The 15,953-nt window shown below is 40.8% G+C and overlaps 1 protein-coding gene across 13 annotated transcripts in view; it reads right to left on the bottom strand.

The window, feature by feature from the left end:
* ACBD5 (acyl-CoA binding domain containing 5) overlaps positions 1-15,590 on the bottom strand; it is a 39,262-nt gene extending 23,672 nt beyond the window's left edge. For 4 of the 13 annotated variants that reach the window (XM_013980246.2, XM_005668137.3, XM_013980245.2 and 1 more), the window contains exons 1-7: positions 14,333-14,493; positions 13,978-14,146; positions 9,992-10,112; positions 7,953-8,025; positions 4,661-4,775; positions 4,528-4,560; positions 222-356 (exon numbers count right to left, since the gene is read on the bottom strand). In XM_013980246.2, the coding sequence (XP_013835700.1) occupies positions 222-356; positions 4,528-4,560; positions 4,661-4,775; positions 7,953-8,025; positions 9,992-10,112; positions 13,978-14,146; positions 14,333-14,347 (661 nt within the window). In that variant the 5' untranslated portion in view covers positions 14,348-14,493. Of the gene's footprint in view, positions 1-221; positions 357-4,527; positions 4,561-4,660; positions 4,776-7,952; positions 8,026-9,991; positions 10,113-13,977; positions 14,147-14,332; positions 14,549-15,452 lie in introns of those variants that run through there. The other 9 variants (XM_013980249.2, XM_021064888.1, XM_021064885.1 and 6 more) reach the window with 9 other exon arrangements.

Raw genomic sequence — 15,953 nt, forward strand, 5'->3', positions numbered from 1 at the left:
TTGTTAGCCTTCAAGTAACATCTAACCACTGATGCATTAGGCTGACCGTCTCTGAACTCCTTAACAGAGCCTTCTGGTCCACAACAAACCCGACTACATGGTCAACAACTCACAGCCCTTCATGTGTACTAATCACACACGATGCCAAAGCAGTCCAAACCTCTCCAAAGTGTTTCATCCTGGTTAATGTAAAAACGGTTAGCCCATCAGTCAAAGATTACCATTATCATTTTGTTCTTCTCCTTTCACTTTTTCATGGGCCTCTTCTTCCTCAGATTCAGCTCCACTATCACTGCTTTCAGCTTTTCCATTAACAGTTTTGGCATTTGGAGTAGAAGTCAAAACATTACCAAGATCTAAAACACAAAACGACCACTTAACCTTTTATGCTATAACATACAAGAATGTTGTAAATGACAATACTGTAATTCACAAATAAAATAATCTTGAAGGAAAAAATTAGTCTTGATATATATTAATAGTATTATTTTCTTTGATTATAAATATGCATACATTACATACATTCCTCTAGGTCTCAGGTCACAACAAAATAAAGCTAGCTTTGGAGTTCCTGTTGTGGCGCAGTGGTTAACGAATCCGACTAGGAACCATGAGGTTGCGGGTTGGTCCCTGCCCTTGCTCAGTGGGTTAACGATCGGCGTTGCCATGAGCTGTGGTGTAGGTTGCAGACGCGGCTCGGATCCCGTGTTGCTGTGGCTCTGGCGTAGGCCGGTGGCTACAGCTCGATTCGACCCCTAGCCTGGGAACCTCCATATGCCGCGGAAGCGGCCCAAGAAATAGCAACAACAACAACAACAACAAAAGACAAAAAGACCAAGAAAAAAAAAAATAAAGCTAGCTTAAATCCTTTCTGAATAAGGCAAAGGATAGTTTGTCTGTTTATTGTTCGTTATGGCTGCACTCACGGCATGTGAGTTGCAAGGCCAGGTACTGAATCTGAACTGCAGCTGTGACCTACACTACAGCTGTGGCAATGCTGGATCCTTTAACCCACTGTGCCAGGATTGAACCTGCGCCTCCACAGTGACCTGAGCTGCTGCAGTCAGATTCTTAACCCACTGAACCACAGCAGGAACTACAGACTATTTTTATTTTATTTTTTTATTTTTATATTTTTTGGTCATGCCCATGGTATGCAGAAGTTCCCAGACCAAGGATGGAATCTGCACCACAGCAGTGACCCAAGGCATAGCAGTGACAACACCCGATTTTTAGCCCACTGAACCACAAGAGAACTCCTGGTAGATCATTTTTAATGTAACATTGATCAAAAAGTTAAAGTTAGAGGTGAACAATCTTCTTTATACACACAGCCATGACAGGAACTCCCATTTTTTTAAAAATTCAGAAGCTGATTCTAAAATTCATATGGGGAGTTCCCTTCACGTCTTAGTGATTAACGAACCTGAGTAGGATCCATGAGGTTGCGGGTTCAATCTCTGGCCTCGCTCAGTGGGTTAAAGATCTGGCATTGCCATGAGCTGTGGTGTAGGTTTCAGACAGGGCTCTGATCCTGAATTGCTGTGGCTGTGGCGTCGGCCGGCAGCTGTAGCTCTGATTCAACCCCTAGCCTGGGAACTCCTACATGCCACAAGTGTGGCCCTGAAAAAGCAAAAAAAAAGAAAGAAAGAAAGAAGCAAACAAATAAAATTCATACAGAAATACAACAGACCAAGAACAATCTTGAAAAAGAACAAAGTTGGACAGCTCATACTTCCTGATTTCAAAATTTACTACATAGACATATTCTGAAAAAGCCCATGCGACATATGCAATCTGTTCTACCGGGCCTAAAGGACTATATTTAATAAGATTCTTTGCTTAAAAACAATAGCAACAGGAGTTCCCATTGTGGTGCAGCAGTGGAAAAAAATCAGACTAAGAACCATGAGGTTGTGGGTTGGATCCCTGGCCTCACTCAATGGGTTAAGGATCCAGTATTGCCGTGAGCTGTGGTATAGGTCGGTGACACAGCTCAGATCTGGTGTGGCTGTGGCTGTGGTGTAGACCAGCAACTACAGCTCCCCAAGCCTGGGAACCTCCATATGCTGCCACTGTGGCCCTAAAAAGCAAAACAAACAAACAAACCCACAATAACAACAGACACAACTCAAGATTGCAAACTGTCTTGTAATTTGGCAATATCTTACAAAATTACAAACACCCATCAAAAGCGCATACATAACCTTTGATCAGCAATTACATTTTTATATGCTTTATTGTGTGTGTGTGTGTGTGTGTGTGTGTGTGCGCACTTTTTAGGGCTGCACCGGTGGCATATGGAGGTTCCCAGGCTAGGGGTCTAGTCAGAGCTACAGCTGCCAGCCTACACCACAGCCATAGCAAGGCCAGATCTGAGCTGCATCTGCAACCTACACCAAAGCTCACAGCAATGCCAGATCCTTAACCCTCAAGGCCAGGGATCAAACCCGCAACCTCATGGTTCCTGGTAGAGTCATTTCTGCTGCGCCATGACAGGAATTCCTCTAATATGATGTACTTTCACATATGAAAAATGACATTTGTACATGCTTACTTTCAGCAGCTTCTTTTGAAGATCAGAAGAGGAAACAATCTAAACTCTATTAGGGAGGTACAGGTTAAATAGGTATAGGGCTACATCTATTACAACTCTTGGATCTGCATATGATTTGAAATCTAGAGTTTTCTAATTTTGCAAAAGTCATATACTACATATAACATATCTTATGTAATACCCTCAACAGAGTCTAAGGCAGCTCTCATTAAAAAAAAAAAAAAAAAAAAAAAAAAAAAAAGAGTTCCTGCTGTGGCATGGTGGGTTCAGAATCCAATCTGAGCAGCTCAGGTCCCTGTGGTGGCATGAGTTTATTCCTCAGTGGGTTAAAGGATCAGGTGCTGCCACAACTGCAGCATAAGCTCAGATTCAATCCCTGGCCTGGGAACTTCCACATGCCTCAAGTGAGGCCATTAAAAAAAATAATAATGGACTTCCCATCATGGTGTGAAAACAAATTTGACTAGCCTCCATGAGGATGCAGGTTTGATCCCCGGCCTAACTCAGTGGGTTAAGGATCTGGTGCTGCGTGAGCTGTGATGTAGGGAAGATGCAGCTCGGATCTCACATTGCTGTGGCTGTGGTGTGGCCGCAGCTACAGCTCTGATTAGACCCCTGGCCTGGGAACCTTCATATGCCACAGGTGTGGCCCTAAAAAGACAAAATAATAATAACTATTATTATTATTATTAAGGGAGTTTTCCTGTTGTGGCACAGCAGAAATGAACCTAATATCATGAGGGTGCAGGCCTCACTCAGTGGGTTAGGGATCCAGCCTTGCCATGAGCTATGGCGTAGGTCACAGACGTGGCTCAGATCCCAAGTTGCTGTGGCTATGGTGTAGGCCAGCAGCTGTAGCTCAGATTCAATCCCTTGCCTGGGAGCTGCAGCTGCCAGCCTACACCACAGCCACAGCAACACCAAATCCCAGCCACGTCTGTGATCTACACCAAAGCTCAAAGCAACACCGGATCCTTTAACCCACTGTGGGAGACCTCAGGGATACTAGTTGGGTTCGATACCACTGAGTCACAATGGGAACGCCTAAGATAATTTAAAGAGCAAATGTTTGGGAGTTCCCATTGTGGATCCTCTTCAATTTGATTCCTAGCCTGGGAATTTTCATATGCTGTGGATGCGGCCCTAAAAAGCAAAAATAAAAAAATAAAGAGCAAATGTTTGGAGATTCCCTGTGGCAGCGATTAAGGACTCAGCATTGTCACTGCTATGGCTCAGGTCACTGCTATAGCTCAGGTTCGATCTCTGGCCCAGGAATTTCTCCATGCCACAGGCATGGCCAAAAATAAATAAATAATTTAAAAAAAAATAAATTTTGTAAATAAAATAAAACAGAGCAAATGCTCATAGTTAATACCAGCAGTTTTACCGATTATTTAGCTTCTGCTAGTAAGTAAAAGATAAGCTTTCCAATTCTTCACTGAGAACATGAAAAAAGAATTCTAAAAAAAAAAAAAAAAACTAAACTAGCTGAGTCAGCTAGCTACACTAGAGCTAAACCACACTATAAAAATATTCACTTAAAATTATCTAGGAAGGAGCAGTGGGTTAAGAATCCTTCATTGCCACATCGGCAGTGTAGGTCACAGATGCAGCTCGGATACAAAACCTGGCCCAGGAAGTTCCATATACCGCAGGTGAGGCCATTAAAAAAATTAAATAGTCATTTCAGCTACAGTAGTAATATAATTCACAAAGCAAAATAGAAAATATTAATCATAAAATTAAAACAATGAATTCTGTTACAATTTTGTATACAAGTGAACCACCTGTCATGTTTTAATAACCTATGTGTTAAAATTAGAGTTTATAGTATTTTGGAACTTTATGCAATGCATTGTTTGGGAAGAAAACTCCTGAGTGACGTGACCATAAGTTATATAAATTTGTGCAGAATTCTTTCGGCATATAAATTTTAAACAAAAGTTTTCCATAGATTTCATCATTCCTACCTTCTAAGCATTTAGAGATTTTCTCCAGCCGGACTAGCATGTGAAAGTAAAAAAAAAAAAATTTGACATATAAATATTAATGCGTGAGTAATGTATCTGTTGCTGAATTTAAAACTAAGTAAAAGAGTCCAACCTGAAGTTAAATCAGAATTTCTGCCACTCTTTTTGTCCTCTACAATTTCATAAAATGGACCAATGACATGTAGCAATTCTTCAACTTTTTCAGTCATCGGCATAGTTTCAAGAATCTGTAATCAAAAGAAACAAAACTTGTGAAAACAAGCTACTAATGTAATCCTTGCTAGCACCAAATAATATAATATTTATAATTTATTTATTGATAACTGAGATCTGAAGTTCTTTTATAGACTCTTCAAAGTCAATTATATACTTAACGTATATACTCTCCTGTAAGAATTTCAAATGTATTAAAGGTTTTAAAGTGTTTTCATTTTGAAAACTATTTTACATAAGCTTTGTGTAAAATTTTACACAATAGTCTATAGATGATGCATTAAACACTTAAAAGTACTAATGTTAAATAAAACAGAATACTGTGGGCTTAGAGGAAAATTTGTGTCTGTTCTTAACACCAAGGTAATGTTTTCAAAAAGGTATTGAAGGGAGTTCTCTTGTGGTGCAGGGTTAAGGACCCGGCATTGTCACTACAGTGGCTTGGGTCACTGCTGTGGTGTGGGTTTGATCCCTGGCCCAGGAACTTTCATGTTGCAGGTGTGGCCAAAAAAGAAAGGGGGGAGTTCCTGTTGTGGCTCAGTGGTTAATGAACCCATTAGCATCCATGAGGATGCAGGTTCAATCCCTGGCCTCACTCAATGGGTTACGGATCCAGCATTGCCATGAGCTGTGGTGTAAACTGCAGACACAGCTTGGATCCCACATTGCTGTGGCTTTGGCGTAGGCCAGCAGCTACAGCTCCAATTCAACCCCTAGCCTGGGAACCTCCATATGCCAAGGGTGTAGCCCTAAAAAGAAAAAAAGAAGGGGGGATACTTAACTAGGAAGTGGTAACCACTCTCAGAAACCTTCATAACTAGGGGCCAATTTAGAATCATCATGTTTAAACAACAAGGTAAATTAAATGAAAAACATTCAAATAAATAGCCATCAACTGGTGACTGACGAAATAAAGTGAAGTATTTCTATATATGGACAACTTTGCAGATATTAAAAATACTATGTTTAGCTCTGTATGTGCTGAGTGGAAAAATACCTATAATATTTCTTTCTTTTATGGCCACACCTGCAGCATATGCAAGTTCCCAGACTAGGGGTTGAATGGGAGCTGCAGCTGCCAGCCTATGCCACGGCCACAGCAACACCAGATCCAAGCCACATCTGTGACCTACGCCACAGCCTGCAGTAGGCCAGATCCTTAACCCTCTGAGCAAGGCCAGGGATCAATCCCGCATCCTCATGGAGACAACATAGGGTCCTTAACCTGCTGAGTCACAGTGGAAACTTCCCATAAATTTTTCCACAGGCAAAAAGCTACTTGCCACACAGTAAGTTTAATATGACATCATTATTAGTTTTCTTTCTTTTTAAAATAATAGAAGATATATATGTATGTATATATACTCTAAAATATGGATATATATTTTTTTCTGAATCACTCCACAAAATATAATTAAAAGTAATTACCACTAAAGAGTTAAAATGCAGGAAATAGGGAAAGATTATAACAATATTGAAGGTAAAAAAAAAAAGAATGTTATCAAAACAAAGTTTTACATCTTTCTCTGTTTTTGAAAGGCTCCTTTGTTTTGCTACTGATACAGCAAAAACAGCCGAAAGAATTAAGCTCTGCCCTCTATTCCAAACAAAGTCCACTAAACAAAAATTGTGAAAATGTAACAAAGGGCACAACTTTGACCTGTGTAGAAGAGATTAAAACAAAATAAATTAGTCTGAATCTACCAAATAAAAATTACTATAGAGGTTAATATTGTTAAAGCATCTGGCAAAAAACTACCCTTTTTTACAGGTTTTCTTTTTGTTGAAAGACAATTTATTTAAGATTATCGTAAAACAAAAAGCAGAGTTCCCATCATGGCTCAGTGGTTAACAAATCCAACTAGGAACCATGAGGTTGCAGGTTCGATCCCTGGCCTTGCTCAGTGGGTTAAGGATCTGGCGTTACCGTGAGCTGAGTGTAGGTCGCAGACACGGTTCAGACCCCACGTTGCTGTGGCTCTGGCCTAGGCTGGTAGCCACAGCTTTGATTCGACCCCTAGCCTGGGAACTTCCATGTGCCATGGGAGCAGCCCTAGAAAAGGCAAAAATACAAAAAAAAGAGAAAAAAAGAAAAAAAAAAAAACAAAAAGCAAAAAAGGAGTTCCTGCTGTGACACAGTGGCTCAGGTTGCTGACAGTGGGTTAAAGTATACTGAGTTGCTGCAGTTGCAGTGTAAATTGGCTTCAATCCCTAGCCAGGGGAACTTCCATTTGCCACGGGAAAAAAAAAAAAAAAAAAAAAAAGGATTATCAAACAGATCTAGATTTCATAACTTCTGATCCTTCACCAACATACATATCGTCCTTTATACAAAGGCACTAAGATCATCTTTAAAAATCCATGATTTCTTCATCAATTTGCTCCTCTAAACAATTCTTTTAACAGAAGTGCTAGTTTATAAAGAATGCCCTCGTTAGTAGTTACAAGAGAAACTAAAAGCATCCTTATTCTGCTTCTGAAGGATCTTTGCATTCACAGAAAAATGCTTGCAGAAGCCCTAGCACAGGAACATCTCAATTTATGAGGCAACACTTGTATGAGAACAATGTTGGGCAGCCTTGTTACCCATTTCTCATAGATGAAAAGTTTCAAAGCAGAAATGTTTTTGAGACAGCTCAAGTACTTCCCAGACTCCTAAGGGACCTCAACATTTTAAAAGATTCCTATTGGGAGTTTCCATTGTGTCTCAGTTTCCTGACTAGTATCCATAAGGATGTGGAATTGATCCCTGGCCTTGTTCAGTAGGCTAAGGATCTGGTGTTCCTGTGAGCTGTGGCATTGACTGGGGCCGGCAGCTTGGATTTGACCCCTAGCCTGGGAACCTCGATATGCCACAGGTGCAGCCCTAAAAAGCAAAAAAAAAAAAAAAAAAAGTTCTACTAATATACTTTCTGCAGAAGTCACCTATAGAGAAAGGGAAGACAAAAAAAATATAAACCGAAGTATCATGTCACCACAATGTGATATAACTTAAGGAAAAAATATCTACCTTAAGATAAACTTTGATGAGAAAGATAAAGCCTAATAAACTCAATATTTATCTATATTCTATATTCTAACATGTTACAATCTCCTTGTTCCTTAAAACAAAGCAGCTCATTTGCCTGATAACAAAATTAAATAAAGCTGTTCTGAAAATTTTTATTTTCTTTGCTAATTATTTTCCCTACCTTCTTCATTTCTTCAACATATGCAATCATGGCTTCCTCTTTGGTCATTTCACCCAGTGAATTCCAAGCATCCCTAGAAATGAAAATTTCCAGATAACAACAAAACACACCTGGTTTAAATTACTCAGAATACAATTTATACTTAATGCTACAGGGTCATTAATTAAAACAGGCTTTACATTAAGCTGTATTAATGTTTCCAAAAGATCTTTAAATGAACTGCCTTGAGGAAAAATATCACAGTGAATAAAATGGCAAATTAAATCATACCTAAAACTAATATGTATAAAACCTTGGGTCACTTTGTACAGCAGAAATTGACAGAACAATGTAAATCAACTATAATAGAAAAAATAAAAACCTAAAAAAAAAAAGTCCAACACATTATTGGGTAGAAAAATGTACTAACTTTAATACGCCTATGGGCTTTAATTTTGCCTATGGGAAAATAAGTATAAAACCTATCTAGAGACCATAGATTATAGAGACTATATTACATAGACTACAGACCGCAGAGACTATAGACTCTTCATAATTATATGCTAAGAACTCTTTAAAAGTCTCTATATCATTATAAAGAAATATGACAAAAATGAATGTTTTAGAAAATTCTACATGAACTGTCACAGTCATGGTTCAAATGAACAGAAGTTTTGGTTAGTATAAATAAGAGTCTAACTTAAACACTTGGAAAATACAAAAGGTTTCTGTCTTCTAAAAAAATGAAAATGCAGAAATAGAAATATTTTTAAAGCCTTAGGTCCCTTGAAATTTTTGCCTATTAAAAAATTAAATTTAATTTTAAAAATAGGAAAAAAAATTTTTTGCCTATAATGAACATCTCTTTTCATAGATATTTTCCAGAACCAGTTTAACTCGAACAAAGGTCAATGCTGAAGAAAATCATTAAGTAAATAAGATTTTTTCAAATAGATTAAATAACACATTGCTATTACATTTAACCTGTTATTTTATGACTATTAAGAACTTAAGAGGAAAGTACACAATTGAGAAATCCTCGGAGTTCCTGTCATGGCTCAGCGGTTAACAAACCCTATCGGTATCCATGAGGACATGGGTTCAATCCCTGGCCTTGCTCAGTGGGTTAAGAATCCGGCATTGCTGTGAGCTGTGGTGTGGATCGCAGACGCAGCTTGGATCCCGTGTTGCTGTGGCTGTGGTGTAGGCCAGCAGCTGTAGCTCTGACTTGACCCCTAGCCTGGGAAGCTCCATATGCTGTTAGTACGGCCCTAAAAAGACCAAAAAAAAAAAAAATTAAATTTCTTTCTTTCTTTTTTTTTTCTTTTATGTTTTTAGGGCCATACCCACGGCATATGGAGGTTCCCAGGCTAGGAGTCTAATCAGAGCTGTAGCTGCCGGCCTACACCACAGCCACAGCAACACTGGACCCAGCAGTGTCTGAAACCTACACCACAGCTCACGGCAATGAGGGATCCTTAACCCACTAGGCAAGGCCAGGGATTGAATCCCCGTCATTATAGATATTGGTAGGATTCATTAACCACTGAGCTACCACGGGAACTCCAAAAATCAAATTTCCATTCAAGAACAGTGGGACAGGAGTGGCAGCTCAGATAAAAAGTTTGGCAGAAACTGAGTCATGTTCCTAGTTATTTATTACCTCAAAGGCTCAAAGCAAACAATGTCACATGACAAGCCAAAGTCATTCTTTTTCTTGGCAGGTAAAAGAGGCAGGGGAGTTTGTTTACTTCTTAAATTAGTTTGGGTAAATAAAGTTTTTAGTTTGGGTAGTTATGCTTGGCTAAATAAAAAGAAAAAAACTCCATAAAAGAAAAGAATGACTGAAAATGTTTTTTAATCTTGGACACATCTACTCTTTTTGGTTTTATTGTTTTCCTCTCTTCCCTTGTGTGAAATTGTGTACATGGAGGATAAAACGTATCCAGTATCTAGAATACTTTATGCACAGAATAATACATAACTACATAAATAAGAGTCATAGGATAACTATGTCATTAAAGTAAAAATTCTTTTCCTAGTTCTCCACCTAAAATTACCATTTATATCTTCCGATAGGATCCCAGAAGCCAGGCCTTGATAGTTTACAGGGTCCTTCAGTTGCCTGCTTATAGAAGCTATAGAACTTGAGCATCATTTCATTTGTTGGCTGGAATGAACCTATTGGAAACATAAATTAAGTAAAATCATTTGGAGGATAAAACTGATGATTTAATGCTATAAATTAGCTTAGTTATACCAACAGTGATTTTTTTTTTTTTTTCATCTTTTTGCCATTTCTTGGGCCGCTCTCGTGGCACATGGAGGCTCCCAGGTTACGGGTCCAATCAGAGCTATAGCCTCCAGCCTACACCGGAGCCACAGCAATGCGGGATCCAAGCCACGTCTGTGACCTACAACTCAGCTCACGGCAACGCCAGATCCTTAACCCACTGAGCGAGGCCAGGGATTCAAACCCTGGCCAGGGAATTTCCATATGCTGCAGATGTTGGCATTAAAACAAACAACAACAAAAAACAACACCATATTCAGCACAATCCACAGGACATTTTTTCAAAATAAGTATTTATATACATTAAAAGTGGAGAAGAAGGAAACATCAAAATGGTAAAAGAGGATATCCCTAGATCATATGTATGCAGATTATTTTTTTTTTCTTATTTGCGTTTTTTTAACATTTCCATTTAGTGTGTATTACTTTTATTCCAAAATTTATTACAAAAATAAATATTAAAAGTATAAAATGATACTTTCAAAACTTCATAATTGCATAATACACTGAAAACATGTAGTAACCAAAAGTAATAGTTTATAAACAGTGCAAAAGTTTACAACGCAGAAAAGCTTAGAATTGGTGTTACACGTTTGTACAGGGTGCATAATTAATTCCAAAATCACAGTAACAATTATCTGTACAATATATGGTCATTTAGGAGTATCCATTAGATACCATGTGTCAATGATATAGTCCCTCTTTATGTAGCAGATGGGTGGGAAATGGAGAAACCATAGTTAAAAATGGTAACCCATTTAAATAACACAAATCTATTTATTTATTTTTTGTCTTTAGTCTTTTCTAGGGCCGCACTCGCGGCATATGGAGGTTCCCAGGCTAGGAGGTTTAATCGGAGCTAAAGCCACCGGCCTACACCAGAGCCACAGCAACGCAGGATCCAAACCGCATCTGCAACCTACACCACAGCTCTCGGCAACATCAGATCCTTAACCCACTGAGTGAGGACAGGGATCGAACCTGCAACCTCATGGTTCCTAGTCAGATTCATTAACCACTGCACCATGACAGGAACTCCTAAATAACACAAATCTAAATTTGAAACATCAAAAGCTTCATCTCATAATATCTTCAGTAAGTCAATCAATGAAGAATTAAAAGTTTATTGGTTAAGGTGAATAATATATACATTAGGTTACTGCAAAAACTAATAACATATATTGAATGTCTTCTATGTGTAAAGACACAGATAAAGTATAATCTCTGTCCTCAAGGTGCTCACACATCATATATTTAATTTATGTGTGTTTAAAATATTATATAGGAAAATAAATTTCTAAAGGCCAAGAGCATAGCAAAGACAGATGCTACATGATTCACTATAACATTACGCCATAAATAAAGATTAAGCAAAAAGCAACAAAAGATTATAAGATCTTAATCTTTGTAAAATAATCCAGGATGAGATGATGCAACTTAAAAGTTTTATTATAAAAAAATTTAATGATTTATTACAACACTTCTGCTTCAATTAATATCAATTTAGTTTCAGGGGATAACAGTATAGTACTGAATACTGCCCAAAACAGCTGCCCTTTGGTGGAGTGTCATAACTTTGCAATATCTTTTTTTTTTAATTTTTAAAAATTTATTTATTTATTTATTTATTTGTCTTTTTGCTATCACTTTGGGCCACTTCCGCGGCATATGAAGGTTCCCAGGCTAGGGGTCTAATCGGAGCTGTAGCTGCCAGCCTACGCCAGAGCCATAGCAACGCGGGATCCGAGCCGAGTCTGCAACCTACACCACAGCTCACGGCAACGCCAGATCCTTAACCCACTGAGCAAGGCCAGGGATCAAACCCACAACCTTATGGTTCCTAGTCGGATTCGTTAACCACTGCGCCACGACGGGAACTCCCAAAAAATTTATTTATTTATTTATTTATTTAGTCTTTTTAGAGCTGCAGTCACAGCATATGGAGGTGCCCAGGCTAGGGGTCCATTGGAGCTGTTGCTGCCGGCCTACCCTATAGCCACAGCAATGCCAGATCTGAGCCACATCTGCAGCCTACACCACAGCTCATGGCAATGCCGGATCCTTAACCCCCTGAGCGAGGCCAGGGATCAAACCCGTAACCTCATGATTCCTAGTTTGATCTGTTTCCACTGCACCAAGATGGGAACTCCTGCAATATCTTCTTAAATGTTACATAAACACAAATTGTATTTATGCTTACATGGGTTTCCTATTAAGTGGTATATAATGTGAATAAGAGACATCAAGTTTAGCTTTATCAATTTTCAAAAAATATAAAAACATGTGGTTTAGAAATAAGAATAAAGGTACAATTTAAACAAAACTCTTAGAATCAAGTCTTCCTATGAACTCTCTTAACTGGACATTAAAAAAATCAATACCTAAATAAATTCCTATATTGTTTCTTCACATTTTGTTCATTCGCTCTTCTCTTTCAATCTCTCAAATGTCATCCTCCAATTCGATGTTTGAGATTACAAAAGGAAAGCTATTTGTATATATTTGTGTTCAAAACCTTTTGTATCTGCACTTAGTGATTTTTGTTAATGGTAGTGAACATTCATTACTTAGTCAAATGATAATGGAAATAGAGAATATGTTACATTCTATAGTAATATTTTATTTTATTATTATTATTGGGGTGTGTTTTTGTTTTTGCTTTTTAGGGCCGCACCTTCGGCATATGGAAGTTCCCAGACTAGGGGTCTAATCAGAGCTGTAGCCGCCAGCCTATGCCACAGCCACACTAGATCCCAGCGAGTCTTCGACCTACACCACAGCTCACAGCAATGCCAGATCCTTAACCCATTGAGAGTTGCCAGAGATCGAACCCACATCCTCATGGATGCTAGTCGCGTTCATATAGTAATATTTTAGTGTTGTATTCAGCTCGTTTTACACTCTGGTACAATGATAGCACTTAAAAGCATCATTTAAAAATACAAGTTTACTGGGGAAAATAATTCATATAATGCAGAAAAATGTGAAGTGAAAAGTGAAAGTCCCTCTCTCCAAGCCTCTCCACAAAAATATATTTGAATAATGGCCTTAAACTTCCCAACATTAGTCAAAGACATAAAATTACAAATTCAAAAAGCTCTGCAAAGCCCCAAACAAGAAAAACATGAAGAAAACCATACTAAGACAGATCATAATCAAACTGCTGAAAACCAACGATAAAGACAAAGATCTTGACAGAAGCCAGAGAACTGACAGATCAGCTATGAAACATCCAATGACTTTTCACCCAAGTTGCAAAGGTCCAACATGAATATAAAAAAGAGAGAATACTAGTGCAAGGAACAGTTTTTTTAAAAAGTAGTAAGTGTATTTTTAACATAAGAGAAACCGTTTTACAAATAAATATTGGGGTTTTTTTTTTTTTCCTTTCTCCCCTTTCACATCAAAAGTTTTCAAAAGGCTTGAAAGTAGACTTTATGAATATAAGGCACCAGGCATTCCCCGCCCCAGATTTTTTAAACATACCCAAATCCACAGGACAAGATTTTCCTTTTCAACAACAATATAAACTACTTAAAATCTGGATAATATATTTGTCTCTGGCTAGAAAGATGAGCAGGCATTTGATTCACATCGGATACCTCCCCTATAATTACATTCCTTTTCAACGTAGTAAAGAAAGTAGGCTAAATTAGCGAGACAAAAGGCAGAAAGGTTAAAGGAGGTGAGATTCAGAAATTGGGGCCTCAGGCCTCTGCAGGAGGCTCTACGACGGGGCCCCAGTGTACGTACCATTTTTCGGCAAACTCTGGATCACCTTCACAGCCGCTTCAAATCTGGTCTCATGCACGGATCTCGTGTCCGCCATCTCCAGCCGCCAGCGCCGGCCCCGGTCCCAAGGTCTGTCGGCTGGAATCAGGCAGCAGCAGCAGCACCAGCTTTCCCAGGAGCCTGCATGAAACTGGAACAAGGAGCGCAGCCGCGGATCAACATGCCCACAGGGAGGAGGACCCAGAGAGCAGCTGGTCAGTTCCCCGTGGCCCTGCCCCATCCAGGCCACACCGTCCGATAAGGCCCGGCTCCTTCTTCCTCCCCGGGGCGTGACCAAGGCTGGGAGCCAGGCCTCCAAGACAGAAAAACAACTCACCGAGAGAAAGAGCATCTCTAGCAGGAGTCAGAGGAGCCCCGGCCACTGGTGGTGGCGGAGCCACTCTCCCACCCGCAGGACCCTGGTGGAGCAGCCACACCCCCCATCCCGGCGAGGTCGGTCTGTCTGTCCGCGCCCTCCCTGCGGCCCCGCCCCAAACCCTCCCCGGACCCACTCGCTGCAGCCGCCGCTGCGCAGTAAACTCCACCCACCGTCCCCGCGGCCACCGAGATGACGCGAACTGTAGGTCCCCAGAGGAGGGCCGGAGAAGGGGGGAAATAAAAGCAGTCAGGTGGATCCGCGGAGAGCCCAGGGCTCGATGTTTAAAACAGAATGGATTGCTGGGTCCGCGCCAGAGTAGCCGACGCGGGGTTGCAGCGCGCGTGGTACCGCTGGGCAAAAAAAAAAAAAATGACTTTGGTCTTCAGCGCCTGCTCCTGAGGTTAGGGTTTGAGAAAGCTGATGGGACTTAAGAGCTTTAGATCCGCAGAGGCTTGTTACGAAACTTAAGTTCTGCCATTTTAGTTCTGTCACCCAGGGTAAGCTACTTAGCCTCTCCAGTGACAATCTTTATATCACCCTAAAGGGTATATGAAAGGATTAGGGATGCTGGATGGAGTGTTTAGCCGTGCTTGGCTCTCAGTCTTTGACAGCTTTAGCCGCCCCCAAGGCAAGGACGTCTGCGCAACAACCAAAGGAGACGGGAGATCGCCGGCTAATTAGACTGGGCTGGGGGAGAGAGAGCACCTTCCCCTGCACCACCCGCGATATCTAGCCCCAGGAAGCCGGGCACAGTACAGCTTCTGGCAGACCTAATGGGCGACAGGGCGTGGGGGAGGGGCGAACGGGGGACCAGTACGGATCGTCAACCCTAGAAAGGGGTATCCTGGGCCTTCACCTTTCTAGCACAGCGCCCCGCGTCCTCAGGCATGTAGGATGCGCCCCCAGGCCCACCGAGGGGGCACTGCTACGGGTTCTGGGGGCGGAGTCCTGCGGCCTGGAAATCCCAAAATTGCCAGGTCGCTTCCGTCAGTTCGGGATGGGTTAGAGGGTGACTAGTCCAAATTTAGGCGCAGGCTCTAAGTTACTTTTCCCTTGGAGTCGCAGTGCCGGCATTTACCTTAGCATTGCCGGGCAAGACCTGTCCGGTAAGGTCCCCGACGCCCGCCCCTCGCCCTGCCCCCGCGGACTTGTGGGAAATGTAGTCCCCGCTCCGCTACGCTTCGGGACACCTGCCTCCAGCTGAGGTCGTTCCTCCCACTTGTTCCTGTTTGGTTCCTTGGTCCGGCAGACGCTGGAGCCGTTGCGGCGGAAATCCCGCCTTCCTGTTGCGTCGTCCTTTGAGCTCCTGCCAAATACCACATCCGCCTCAGCCAAAGGGACAGACCCTCCGTGGTGTCTTTCAGAGAGGTCCTGGAGATCCGTCTCATTTCTTGCTCCTGAGGCTTATTAACTTTGAGGTCGTGTGCTGTTATATTGCCTTCAGGTAGTAAAGACTATGCCTTACTGCGTGCCTGATATTTGCCAGGCATGTAACATGTATTCCAAAAACCCTGTAGGGTGTTTACGAATGAGGAAATTGAAAATCATATTAACTGATTTTCTCAAGGTCAAGTAGTAG

This window comes from Sus scrofa, chromosome 10 (genome assembly GCF_000003025.6).
Source record: "Sus scrofa isolate TJ Tabasco breed Duroc chromosome 10, Sscrofa11.1, whole genome shotgun sequence".
Lineage (NCBI taxonomy): Eukaryota > Metazoa > Chordata > Mammalia > Artiodactyla > Suidae > Sus > Sus scrofa.